The 12,340-nt window shown below is 46.2% G+C and overlaps 1 protein-coding gene and 1 pseudogene across 1 annotated transcript; one reads left to right on the forward strand and one right to left on the reverse strand.

Annotated features, from left to right (window-relative positions):
* The window catches only part of LOC142455585 (alpha-enolase pseudogene), a 96,063-nt pseudogene extending 89,325 nt beyond the window's left edge, over positions 1 to 6,738 (reverse strand).
* LOC142454559 (small ribosomal subunit protein eS12-like) lies at positions 6,663 to 7,161 on the forward strand. The gene has a single exon (XM_075555833.1). It carries the CDS (start codon positions 6,737 to 6,739, stop codon positions 7,133 to 7,135), a length of 399 nt encoding a protein of 132 aa, XP_075411948.1. The 5' UTR covers positions 6,663 to 6,736; the 3' UTR covers positions 7,136 to 7,161.
* The last annotated feature ends 5,179 nt before the right edge of the window (positions 7,162 to 12,340 follow it).

Here is a 12,340-nt window from a genome sequence, read left to right on the forward strand (position 1 = left end):
CTTAACAATCCAAACAATTTAAATTAATTTGTGACAGAATATTTCTTTTAACACTCACAGATGGTAGAATGAATTATTATCCTATAGATAAATACAAATAAAATAACATTCTACCTGGATGATTCAACTGTTTTAAGTGATGATCTCCTAAAGATAGTATTTGAAATTGAAAGTATTGAAATTGTATCTCCCCACACAGCAGAGAGAAAATTAAGCAAACTCCTGAGAAAATGTACTGAGATCCAGCCCCTCTTTCACAACTTAATGCAATAGTCTCCTCTTCCCCTTAGTATTTTTAAAGTTTATATCATATTCTGAATTGCATCTTGGAATTTTCCCCAACTATCTTCTTGGTGCAATTCCAAATTGGAAGGAGAGATTTTCTTGTTAACTGACAAGTGATGATTCCATTGTAAGGCCCCAGAGAGAGAGAGAGAGAGAGAGAGAGAGAGAGAGAGAGAGAGAGAGAGAGAGAGAGAGAGAGAGATTCTCTATTTTCTTTGCTTCTGGAGGATGTTCCTTGCACAGACTCAGACCTGTCCGCCGGGGATGGGGAGCCACACAAGGTACACAGTGGAATTTGGTAAAGGCACGCATGCACGTGTGAGAGCCCACCTTCTGGGTGCACTTCCTGCAGGCGTGAGGTCTGCTGCACATGGAGAGACCTGCATGCTTCTGCATAGACAAGTTCAAGGTTTTGGCCAAGGGATTGACAAAGGTCGGGGAATGTCCCATATGGTCACCTAAAGAATATTTTGTGAGATGTTTAGATCTTGTCCCTATAATCTTCTATGAGACCTCTGTCATTTTCTTGCAAACATCCTATCAGGGTCTGCCCCCCCGGGATCTCTGACTAACTATCATGGGGGAGAACACTGGGTTTGAACTCCAACCCTCTGGGTTGGTCTAGAATTTGTCCTTTACGTTGTGTCAGAACATTCAAACTTCCTTCGGTTTCTTTGTCTAGCAAATTTAATAAAGCTGCTTTAGTCATCAGGAGGTGATAGATGAAAACATGTAAGTTCCTCTACAGATGAGATTCTGCGGTAAGATGTCAGGTGTTATTTCCGTAAGCCTGGCGTATGTAGCACACTTGGTGGACTGTGTCCTACAGATCCCATCACCGTGCCCTTAAGAGCCACCTCTCAAACCTGACCTTTCCAGGGCGCTTTGGTCACGGCTGTGTCTGCTAAGCCCAAGGCTGGGGCTCCGTGGAAGTGAGGTCCCGGGGAGTCGTACCTGGCTGGTGCCATCACAGGGAGAGTGGAAAGGACACCTGGCTGGAGAGCTCGGGTCACGTTTGTGGCGGAGCAGTTCCTCCACTTCTAACTTCCTCCATCGGGCTTCTTTGTGAAACGGTGTGAAGCTGGGTACGGCGTTGGACGGTGAAAGAGAGGGGTCCACGTGAGGGGGACTCGCCATAACGCTGCGATGCAGGGGGCCGGTCTGTCGCAGGCGTCCCACGAGAACGCGTGTCACCTTGGCAATTGTTTCATAACAGACAAGCTTGACAGTCTACCTCCACTCTTACTCAAAGGCCACGTAGGAGACAGGAACCTTGGACATCTGCACTTCTGTGTGAGACATGCTTGAACAGTTTCTCTCAGGCACCTGAGTCAGGAAAAGGTGCTTTCACACTGAACCAGGATCCTTCCTTTGTGAAGACAATGAACATGTCACCACTGCGGTAACCTCTTTGTCACCATCCCCAAGAAGCTTTTGCTAGGGCTGCGCTGACTTGCAGGTGATGTTCTCCGTCCAAGATACCTATGATGCTGGTTTCTCTCTGTCTCCTTCCTGCACATGTATCCATGTATCCAGCCTGATTATAGTTGTAGGGTCTTTCTTATTGGTGTGTGTGTGTGTGTGTGTGTGAGAGAGAGAGAGAGAGAGAGAGAACTTTTCATTGAATCTATTTTTGGAAGAGGATAGACTTTTAAGTATACACTGATATATTTAAATTTGTTTTCTTTCTTTTCTGTCTCACAAAATTTGAGACCCCCCACTCTTCGGGTTATTATTCTGACACACGGGGTTCAACACCACTCAGAGCCTAGTTTCAGTCTTTATCCCGCCCCCTTCGGGTTATTACTCGGACACACGGGGTTCAACACCACTCAGAGCCTAGTTTCAGTCTTTAAAACCATGGCCTTGCATCCTCTCTCCTGAAGTCCTCTTGCAAACAGTCTCAGCCCCTTCACGCCACACTGTCATGTCACCATGTGCAACCCACTCTGCCCGACCGTCTTCGCTCCCGAGAGCCCCGTTCATGGAAGGATCCACGAACCTTTATCACTCAAAGCAGAGGCTCTGTAGCTCAGGTTTGCAAGACATTTTATTCATTAATTTTTGTACTTCTGCACGGTAGCAGCTAAAAAGCTTTTCACACCAAAAGGCTTACTCAAGAGTGTTGTCTTCCTAAGCAAAGTTTAGATGAAAAAAAACTTCACTCTTGGCTGAAGGCATATTTTGCAAAATTGAATGGAAAGATAAATTCCAGCTCAGTGTTGATTTATTTCCTCTAAAGCCATGTTTATTAAAAAACGTTTCAAAAGGATAGTTTATGCACTAAAACAATAGGGCAGTCTCCAAAGCTCACTGGGGTCTGAGGTACTTCACAAATGAGCCCAGCCTTAGTTTTCCTGATTGAGCCTCAGATTTTATTTTAATATCTTTCTCACTCTGCTTATAATTATCAGAATGTTGCAGGAAATAGAATCTGTTGAAGGATAAAAAGATAGAAAGTCGTTAAGAGGTTTTATTTGTTGCTTTTGTTTGTTTGTTTTAATTCAAATATTTTCATGGCGTCCAGCTCTGCAAATGGAAAAAGCCGGGACTCTTGTGGGAAGTCTTTCTTCGGATACTGAGGGACAACCGGCACCTAAAAGATAGAGCGTTCATCAGGCTGAATGCGGGCAAAGCTTATCGGAGAGATGGTATTTGTGAGGCAGGTTTAAACCTGGGCATTCCTCTGCCAGACCTCTGGTTATCTTTTCTCTATCTCAATATTTATCTCTTTGTTTTCTTAACCAAAACGGATTTGTTTTCTTTCTTCATGGGCGCGTTAATTTACCTCCTGGAGAGGACTACTGGTTACCTGAAACACCTTGTAAATATCTCCATCTTGCAGATTACTTGCATATAAAGTGAATCCTCTCACGGTTCTGCGTATGGTTCAAGCAATGTGGGCAATGCCGCAATAGCCCTTGCAGTAAGGGGAGCGAGCTGGCAGCAGTGAAACGTTCAGGCTTTAAAGATGATAATTGTGCAGAAAGCAGAATTTGCTAACGGGTTCTTCCCTGACACACATACTCAAAACTGCTTTCTTTTAAAATTTCTCTGAAAGAACAAACTTATTGAAAGGCTAGTTGTCATTAAAAAGCAGAGCAACTCCGAAAGCGTCCTTCATGGGCACCATGGGCGCCTGGTCCCCCAGTGTGTGGAGCGGGACTCTGGCTTCACGACTTCACACCAGCAGGGCCATTATTGCCGCCTCAGCAGTTCGAGTCCTCAGCTTCCTCACGTGTCGACAGCAACAGCAAAAATGTCCCCTCCAGGTTCATTCTCTCTGAAGTGACTTAGACAGGAAAATGAGTGAGACCCGGGTGTATGGGGCAAAGGCCGATGCTGTACCATTCCCATAGCAATCCGGGGAAATTACAGCCCCGAAGCTTCAGAGTCAGAAAATCGCTTAGGGGCAACTCAGAAATCTCTCACTCTGCAGATGAGACCAGTGGGACCTCATGCCTTATGAAAGGCTAGTCGGCCAGATGTTGAGGACCTTCAGGCGGCAATTCCCTGCTCTCTCTCTACGCTAATGTGTCACGTACCAGGGTTTGCCCCTCTGTTTCTGAAGAAGGAGCGCTGGTGTCGGTGTTGGGTAAGTGTCAGGCTCCTGACTGGAAGCCTGACTCCCTCACTTTAGGGGGGAAAGATGAGGCAGGCAGCTCCCCAAAGAGCAGCAGCCGCAGAAATCCTGTAGAGGGTTGCTATGCGTTGGAATTGACATGATGGTGGCCAGTACATGTCTAGGGAGAATCTAGGGCATATGAGACAAACTACTGATCAGATGCCAACACGTTATAAAGAGCAGAGTATTAAAAATGATGACGGCAAGTCCTACATTCATAGAAGACTATCCTGTGTTCATGGATAGGCCGATTCGTATTGTGAAGATGTCATTGTTACCAAAACAGTCCATAGCTATAATCTCAAATACATTGTTTTAAAAAATGAAAGAAAAATTAATCACCAACTTCATAGGAGAAGGAAGAGACGTAGGTTAAGCAAAGAACTTCTTAAAAAGCAGACCCGGCTTTGAGGGTTCTCAATGATAGCAGGCCCCGGGGCACCATGTATGTGCTATGTGAATGTGTGTATTAATGACATGTATTAATATGATAGGCATGATTCTGCCCTTGTGAACAAATGTTATTAGAAATTTTGCCCTATACCAACTCCCGATGTCAATGTAAATAGTGCTCAATCATTTAAGAGTTAAATCTGTACAAATCAACAACTGATGGAACGTAATTAGGAGCCAACTATACTTGCTGAACTTCCTGTTCTCACTGGTGTGTTAAATTCTCTGTCATTGGATAAATTACTGACAGTATCAGTAGAATTACCTTATGCCTCAGGGGGGGTGATTGATCATTTTTTTCTGTCATACAGTAATAATGAGGGCCTGAAAGTGAACCAGAGACATATATAAACCATGGACATGGGAATGAATTTTGGACTTGAATTTAATTCTAGCCCCAATCTAAGAACAGTGAGTTATGACGTTGTCCTGCTTAACACTTGTCCTCATAAAGCGGTTACTAAGATAGGGGTGCTACAGCAAAGTGCGGTGCCCAGCTATCCAACAATGTCTGGGATCTTAAAAGCTTGACTTCAAACAAGCATCCATCTAAATAAGGCGTCAACTAAGTCCACATGGAAGAAACACACCAGGCTGCATGATCCAAGGATGAGAAATATAAAATCCAAATCCGAAGGAGAGAACAGTGTCAGAGCTTTAATTGTGAACACCCGATTTGCAGATGTAGAGTCCTGGTGGGGCCGCGGTGACTTGTCGGCCTGATGTCGCAGTCAGCAATTCAAAACCACCAGCAGCTCTGGGGGAGAAAGAAGCGGCTTTCTACACTCTAAACCAAAAACAGTGAAAATCTCAGAACTCAGAGGCAGTTCTACCCTGTCCTACAGGGTCACTGTCAGTCAGCATCAACCTGAAGGCGGTGAGTTTGTTTGTTTGGATTTGCAGAGGACAATGGATGGCAGTGGAAACCCAAAATCTACTTGCAGGGTTTCTGCCTGGACTGAGCCCCTGAGGGATCTCTTGGGACCATAGTGGAGGGATGTAGGGATGTGAATAGTCTTGCTATGGACAGGGTATGCAAGCGCCATCAGGGCACCTGGAACTAGGTGAGAATGGGATACCCCATCATTTGATCTGCTGTTTGACCCGTTTTAAGTTTGCTCTAGTTTTCAGTGCTCACCGCTTTGTTCTCCATTGGGGTTGCCTTTGTACTGTTGCTCATCTTTTGTTGTTATTGATGTTTCTTTCTTTTGTATGTTTCCCGGTATATGGAGTCCAGGAGGAGTAAGGCTGTAGAGACACTGAATGGGTCAGGGGCTTGCTGGAGGCAGGGCAGTGGGCAGGTGGGGTGGGGGTTTGGAGGGCCATGGGGAGCAAATCACAAACACAAGAGCCAAGAAAATGTTCCGGACCTTCTGCAGTGTGATTATGCATCTCTTTTTAATATGGCTGAAATGTGGAAGTGTGTGATATGTAAACCATATGTCAAAAAGACTCTTTAAAAAATGTTTGTTTAAGATGACGATTCAGCTCATGAACCCCATAGACTTTTGGAAAGGAAGGATCAGGCCACTTGAGCCCACTGAACAATCTTAGCACACCCAAAGAGAAATATACAAAGATCATAGACCTCCTGGTAGGATGCAGTGGGAAGCATAGCTCGCCTCCTGTGGAAAATTCTTGTCAAAAGAAAAAGAGTACCCTTCACCCCTTCCCAAAAGATCAGTCTGAATCTGGTTACGGCTCTAGAGTGTCAACTTGAAGGAGAAAAACAGAGGATAGAGGATCGTGTTCACCAGTTGGCTGAATCCAGATGTACATCATCTGTAGAACGAATGGCTTGACTTCTCCCCCGAGAACTTCAGCGTCTGGCAAGCCAGAGAGAAATCAAGAAGAAGAAAAATGAGGGAGAACTGCAGACGCAACCATCAGCTATGACATACAGACGATGCTCTGTTGATGAAAATAACATTTCAAAGACGTTTGTAGGAGAATCAGGAAAATTTGGATACTGCTTGCTCTTGACTGACATTCAAGTCTTTATCTTAATTTTTAGGTGTGGCGTGTTTAAAGAAGTATTTACATATGGGTTTGTTTTTTAAATTATTCACCTGGGGACAGGGGAGTTAGGGGTGTAAATGAAAGATTAGCCTTGTGTTGATCGTTACTGAAGCAGAGAGGAGGACACAGGGGAACCCCTCATACTATTCTAATGGTTGGACGTTGAAGATTTCCAAAACAAAAATAAAACCAAAATAAAGAGAATGTGTGTGATTGACTGCACCTCATCTACTCTATTGTGGGAATGATGGTTTCTAAAAATGAAAGGACCGCTCTTTCCCTGTCCCCGCCGAGCTGTGCGGAGGCGGAGGCTCCGGTGTGTTCAAGATTCGGTCCCACCCGTAACCTACCGCCATGGCCGAGGAAGGCATTGCTGCTGGAGGTGTAATTGACGTTAACACTGCATTACAAGAGGTGCTGAAGACCGCCCTCATCCACGATGGCCTAGCACGTGGAAACCGTGAGGCTGCCAAAGCCTTAGACAAGCGCCAAGCTCATCTTTGTGTGCTTGCATCCAACTGTGATGAGCCGATGTATGTCAAGCTGGTGGAGGCCCTATGTGCTGAACACCAGATCAACCTCATTAAGGTTGATGACAACAAGAAACTAGGAGAGTGGGTGGGCCTCTGCAAAATTGATAGAGAAGGAAAACCCCGGAAAGTGGTTGGTTGCAGTTGTGTGGTTGTTAAGGACTGTGGCAAAGAATCTCAAGCCAAGGATGTTATTGAAGAATACTTTAAATGCAAAAAATGAGCAAATAAAACTTTGCTAATTGTTGTCCTGGTTAAAAAAAAAATGAAAGGACCATCAAGTCTAAAATTATTCCCATGAAAGTTACATCCCTACATCGGTGTGAAACTGCAGACACACTCCGTTCCTGGCATCCTGAAAGCGCTGCTGGGCCTCTCTGGACTGAGCACATTGTCTTCTCTTTAGAAGGGAGCTCCTCTGTCTGTCTCTCCACTCTGGGCCCCTGAACTTCATAGTGCAATGTTTGACGGGCACCAAAAAGATATTTTCCATAAGATAATTTCCATGGAATGCTTTATTCTCGTTTGCCCCTTTGATCACCGGTTTGTGTAAGTTAAAGTGCAGATCTGTTTTTCCTTATTCTCCCCTCAATGCAAATGGGAAACAGTGTTGAAAGAATTTCAAAAAGAACTGTTGAATATTGCTAACTCCCCGCCTTCCTGTTCCTAACTTTGATTTTCTTTCTTTCTTTCTTTCTTTTTTTAGTTCAAGGATCGTTTGTTGGCCTTAAGGAGTGTTTTCCAGTCCAGTCTGTTGGGGCACCACACCCTGGCCCCAAAGTCCACTTTCAGCATTCCCTGGGGATCTAGCTGCTCCATTCCCTTGCTGTTCCGCTGCACTCCCCCAGTGCTTTGCCTCGGTGTGGTGGGATCAGGTCAGGCGCAATTCCCACACTGTGTCTCCTGACTTTGATTTTCTAAGCTTTCTGGAAGGATCCAAACGCACTGCCCCTCAAGCTGATGCTGACTCACAGTGACCCTATAGGACAGGAGAGAATTGCCCCTGTGAATTTCTGAGACTGCAACTCTTCACAGGAGTAGAAAGCCTTGACTATCTCCCAAAGAGCAGCTGGTGGTTTCGAACTGCTGTCCTTGCAGTTAGCTACTATGCCCCAGGGCTCCCCAGCTTCCGTCAGTCTTTCCACCTCTCTGTACAGACGCTGCTGCGTACATCCACTGAACCTGTATTCCCCTTCCTCTGAAATGGGGCTGACCTTGTGACAAGGTGAAAACAGGGACAACTGTGCTAGTTCCAGGCCCAGATCACTAGCTCTGCTCTCCTCCTCCCAGAGCCCCGTGCCGCAAGGCCAGAGCGTCCTTGAGTCCTGCTGAAGAGCAAGGCCATCCTCACGAGCATGTTAGGGTCTCGGCCAACAGTTGGCATCTGCCCGGAGAAATGAAGGTGGCCATCTGGATCCTATCGCTTTATTTGAGCCCAATGAACTGACGCCCTCACTGACCATTGTCCCTACTGTAGACACACACAGGGTGGCGATGGAAGGAAGGGACTCTTGTTTTAAGCCTGTGTCTGGGGGGGAGTTTGTTCCAGCATACGCTTATTCCTTGTTTGAACATGACAGACTAGCTTTTCCCTTTTGTCTGCCTATCAGATTTCGACCCATCTTCCTAAAGCGCCCGGCGGTCCCAGGGCAGGAGCTCCATTGAGTGAAGGACGGTCGCACACAGTGGAGGCGCCGCACTAGTTGTTTTTGTTTGTTTTTTAAGAAGTTGGAAAATCTCGAATCTCCACGAGCTGGTGTGGAATGGCTTCCAGGTCCCTTACTAAAAGAAAAGAGCCCAGGACAAACGCGCTCATGCTGCCTGCTTCCTCTTGTACAGGAAAGAAGAGGGAACCATACAGGTATGTCTGTTAACAATTAGAAAAATGCAACGAAGGAAAGGTTAACCAGAAAACAATAAAGCTGACTGCCCACAAACAACGCGGTAAGGGAGATGGGGGAGACGGGAGGGGTGGCACTGCTTGGACGCTCTGAATGCGCCTTCTACCTGTGATGGTTGTCAGGGGCTGTGGCGCGGACTTCCAGTCAGCCCCCGGCCCCCGTATGACCGGCTGCTCCCCAGGGCTCCCAAGGCTGCGGTCTTTCCCAGGGCAGACCACCAGCTGAAACCCATGGAGCCCTGGGTCCTGCTCCCTCCACCCCCCCCCTCCCCAACCAGCCTTTCGCCTTTGGCAGAGTTGAGCAGCATTTTGCAGGCCTGTTAATATTCTACATGTTCCAAAAAGTGAATTTAAGTCAGCAATAATGCAAAGAGGGACCTAAAAGTGGCAGCAAACTAAAACAAATGAACCTAGATGTATTTCAGATGAATAGCTTAACTGTACTGAGAAAGAGAAAAATTACATTCAAGTAAATTATGAAAACCCACTCACTGACTGAGTTAGGTGGTGATGGGTGGGAAGGGGATGAGAAAAATGCAAATGAATCCTGAACTCGGCTCACTAGTCGTAATCGAGGATAACAACTACTAAAAAGAGTTTTGGTTTGGGTTCAGCTGTGAGCTGACTGAAAGATCAGCAGTTCAAACCCACCACCTGCTCCATGGGAGGAAAATGAGGCAGTCTACCTCCAAAGAGATCTACAGCCTCAGAAACCCTGTGGCAATCTCACAACATTTCAAACTTGTTCATAATGCTATTTGTCTTTTTCCTGCACACTTAATGCACTTCCCAAAGCGAACTCACTGCCATCCAATCAATGCTGACTCAGCTCAACCCTGTGGGCTCAGGTAGAACTGCCTCTGTAGGTTTCCAAGACTGAGACTCTTCACGGGAACAAAAAGCCTCATCTTTCTCATGGAATGGCTGGTGGTTTTGATCTGCTGACCTTGCGGCTAGCAGCGCAACTTGTAACCACTATACCACCAGGGCTCCTAATACTTCACCATGTCGTATAAACATCATTGTTATATGTTCTGGGAAACCAAACCAAGCCAGGTGTGACTCACTCTATTGTGACATTAGCTTGACTATGTGGTCTGAAAGTGAACCCCCACTATCTCCAAGGTACCCCGGTATATGCTTTAGCCTCGAGTGGCTCCGAAATAAAGAATAAGGCCTCAACTTCTAAGTGAAAGCTTGGTTCTTTGCACCCTCTGGCTGTTCCGTGGGTGGAAGATGTGGCTACAGCTGACAGCCTGGGGCATCGACAGGAGTCAGAGCCGATCCATGGGGACGGGTTTGGCTTGCGTTTGGTGCACTAACAATAAGAAAATCAATGGGAAGCCCATGCCAACGCAGATGAGGTAAAATACTAACAATGGGCGAGACGGGAAAGATGGCATCCCAATGTCCCGTGGACCATTTTTACTTGGTAACTATTGCAAAACTGAAATGATTTCCAAATAAACAGTTAAAAAAAAAAGCCTTGCCATTCTAAGGTCGGGTCCACGGATCTGTGGCTCAGTCCGACGCCGTGGTATCACCCTTCTCTGAACGCAGTGCTTCCGTGGCTCGTTTTCAAGCACGTCTGGCCTCATGTTGGTCCCCAGTCGACTACATGCTCCGTCTTTCTAGTGTTCCCGGCAGAATGTCAGCACCGTCTGGCTGCAAAGACAGGTCTTGAAGTCTCTGGTCTGCCACTAGCATGCTTTGTAAACGTGGGCAACTGAGCAGGCGACCCTGAGCCTCAGTGTCCGGCTGGTGAAATGGCAGGGCTATGTGTGGCTGGTTTTCTGTCTCCAAATCAGTGGCTGGATATCTGTCTGATTCTGTGGAGGCCACGCAGATCCTTCCACTTGTGTTAGTTTAGCGACTTTTCTGCCGTGCTGCGAATACGGTGATGCCGACTGGGCCTCGTGAGGCAGACTTCAGTGGTCTTTTCCACAGTTATGCTGCTTTTATTTCACTTCATTGCCACTCCACGCAGCTTCCCCTGGGGCTAACACATGCCATTTGTGGTAAAAGTGATTAGGCAGGCCTGGGGTTGGCAAGATCAGTGGTTTAGAACCACCAGTCGGCCCAAGGGAGAAAGATGAGATTTTTCCGACGCCCATAAGGAGTTACAGGTTCAGAAACCTATTCTCCTCTGTCCAATAGGGTCTATGAGTCAGAGTGGTCTCGATGGCAGTGAGAGGCAGGGGTTACTGACAGGAGAAACTTGCCTCCATGTTACTGCTAATGACTTTCTCCATAGCCTTCAGGGCTAAAAGAGGCTGAACTAGTAAACGAGTGATCAAATGATTTGGTTTTTCTATTGAAACAATAAAAAGTCAGGTTCAAACAAGACGGTCTTGTTCCCAGACCATCTTAAAAGTTTTTTTATTGGGGGCTTTTACAGCACTTATCACATATGTTGTCATCATATTTTTCAAAACTTTTTTCTACTTGAGCCCCTGACATCAGCTCCTGATCTCCCCCTCTCCCTTCCCACCCTCCTTCCCCCAAATCCCTTTGATAATTTATAAATTATACTTTTTCATGTCTTACACCGACCACTGTCTCATTTCACCCATTTTTCTGTTGTCCGTCCCCCTGGGATGGGGCCATATGTCGATCATTGTGATTGGTTCCCCTTTACTCCCGCCCCCTTGCCACCCTAGCATCACTGCTCCCTTATTGGTCTTGAGGGGTTAATCGGTTCTGGATCCCCTGTGTTGCGAGCTCGTAACTGTACTAGTATACATGTTCTGGTCTAGCCAGATCTGTAAGGTAGAATTGGGGTCCTGAGAGTGAGGGGGCATTCAAGAACTAGAGGAAGTTGCATGTTTCATTGGTGCTCTACTGCACCCTGACTGGCTCTTCTCTTCCTTGTGGCCACTGTGACAGGGTTGTCCAATTGACTACTGAGGGGCTTTGGGTCTCCACTCTGCTCTCCCCCTCATTCCCATTGATATGTGTTTTGTTTTGGGTCTTTGATGCTTGATACTTGATCCCTTCGACACCTCATGATCACACAGGCTGGTGTGCTTCTTCCATGAGGGCTTTGTTGCTTCTCAGCTAGATGGCTGCTTGTTTATCTCCAAGCCTTTAAGACCCCAGACGCTATATCTTTTGATAGCCAGACACTATCAGCTTTCTTCACATTTGCTTATGTACTCATTTTTTCTTCAGCAATTGTGTCGGGAAGGTGAGCATCACAGAGTGCCATGTTAGTAGAACAAAGTGTTCTTGCATTGAGGGAGTGCTAGAGTGGGGCCCAACGCCCAGACCATCTTTTAAAATGGATATAGAAGGAGTCCTTTCTTTTATAAGATACTTCTCTTTCCATGTGTCTGTTCTGTATCTATGTGATCCATTATCCATATATATTCATTTTTAAGATGTTAGCTGTGCCTGAAAAATGTTGACCCATGGCTGTAGTTCCCTTCATCTTACCTAAGAACAACGCCGGTCAATAAAAATGTGGATCCAATTGAGCACCATGCTGCCCGCTTGTTGAGGCTTTTATCATGTGTGAGAGGATCCAGT

The sequence above is a fragment of the Tenrec ecaudatus genome, chromosome 8 (assembly GCF_050624435.1).
Source record: "Tenrec ecaudatus isolate mTenEca1 chromosome 8, mTenEca1.hap1, whole genome shotgun sequence".
In the NCBI taxonomy this organism is placed as follows: Eukaryota; Metazoa; Chordata; class Mammalia; order Afrosoricida; family Tenrecidae; genus Tenrec; species Tenrec ecaudatus.

What these genes read in the sequence shown, in the direction of transcription:
- LOC142454559 (XM_075555833.1), top strand. Translation starts at nt 6,737, where the DNA reads ATGGCCGAGGAAGGCATTGCTGCTGGAGGTGTAATTGACGTTAACACT.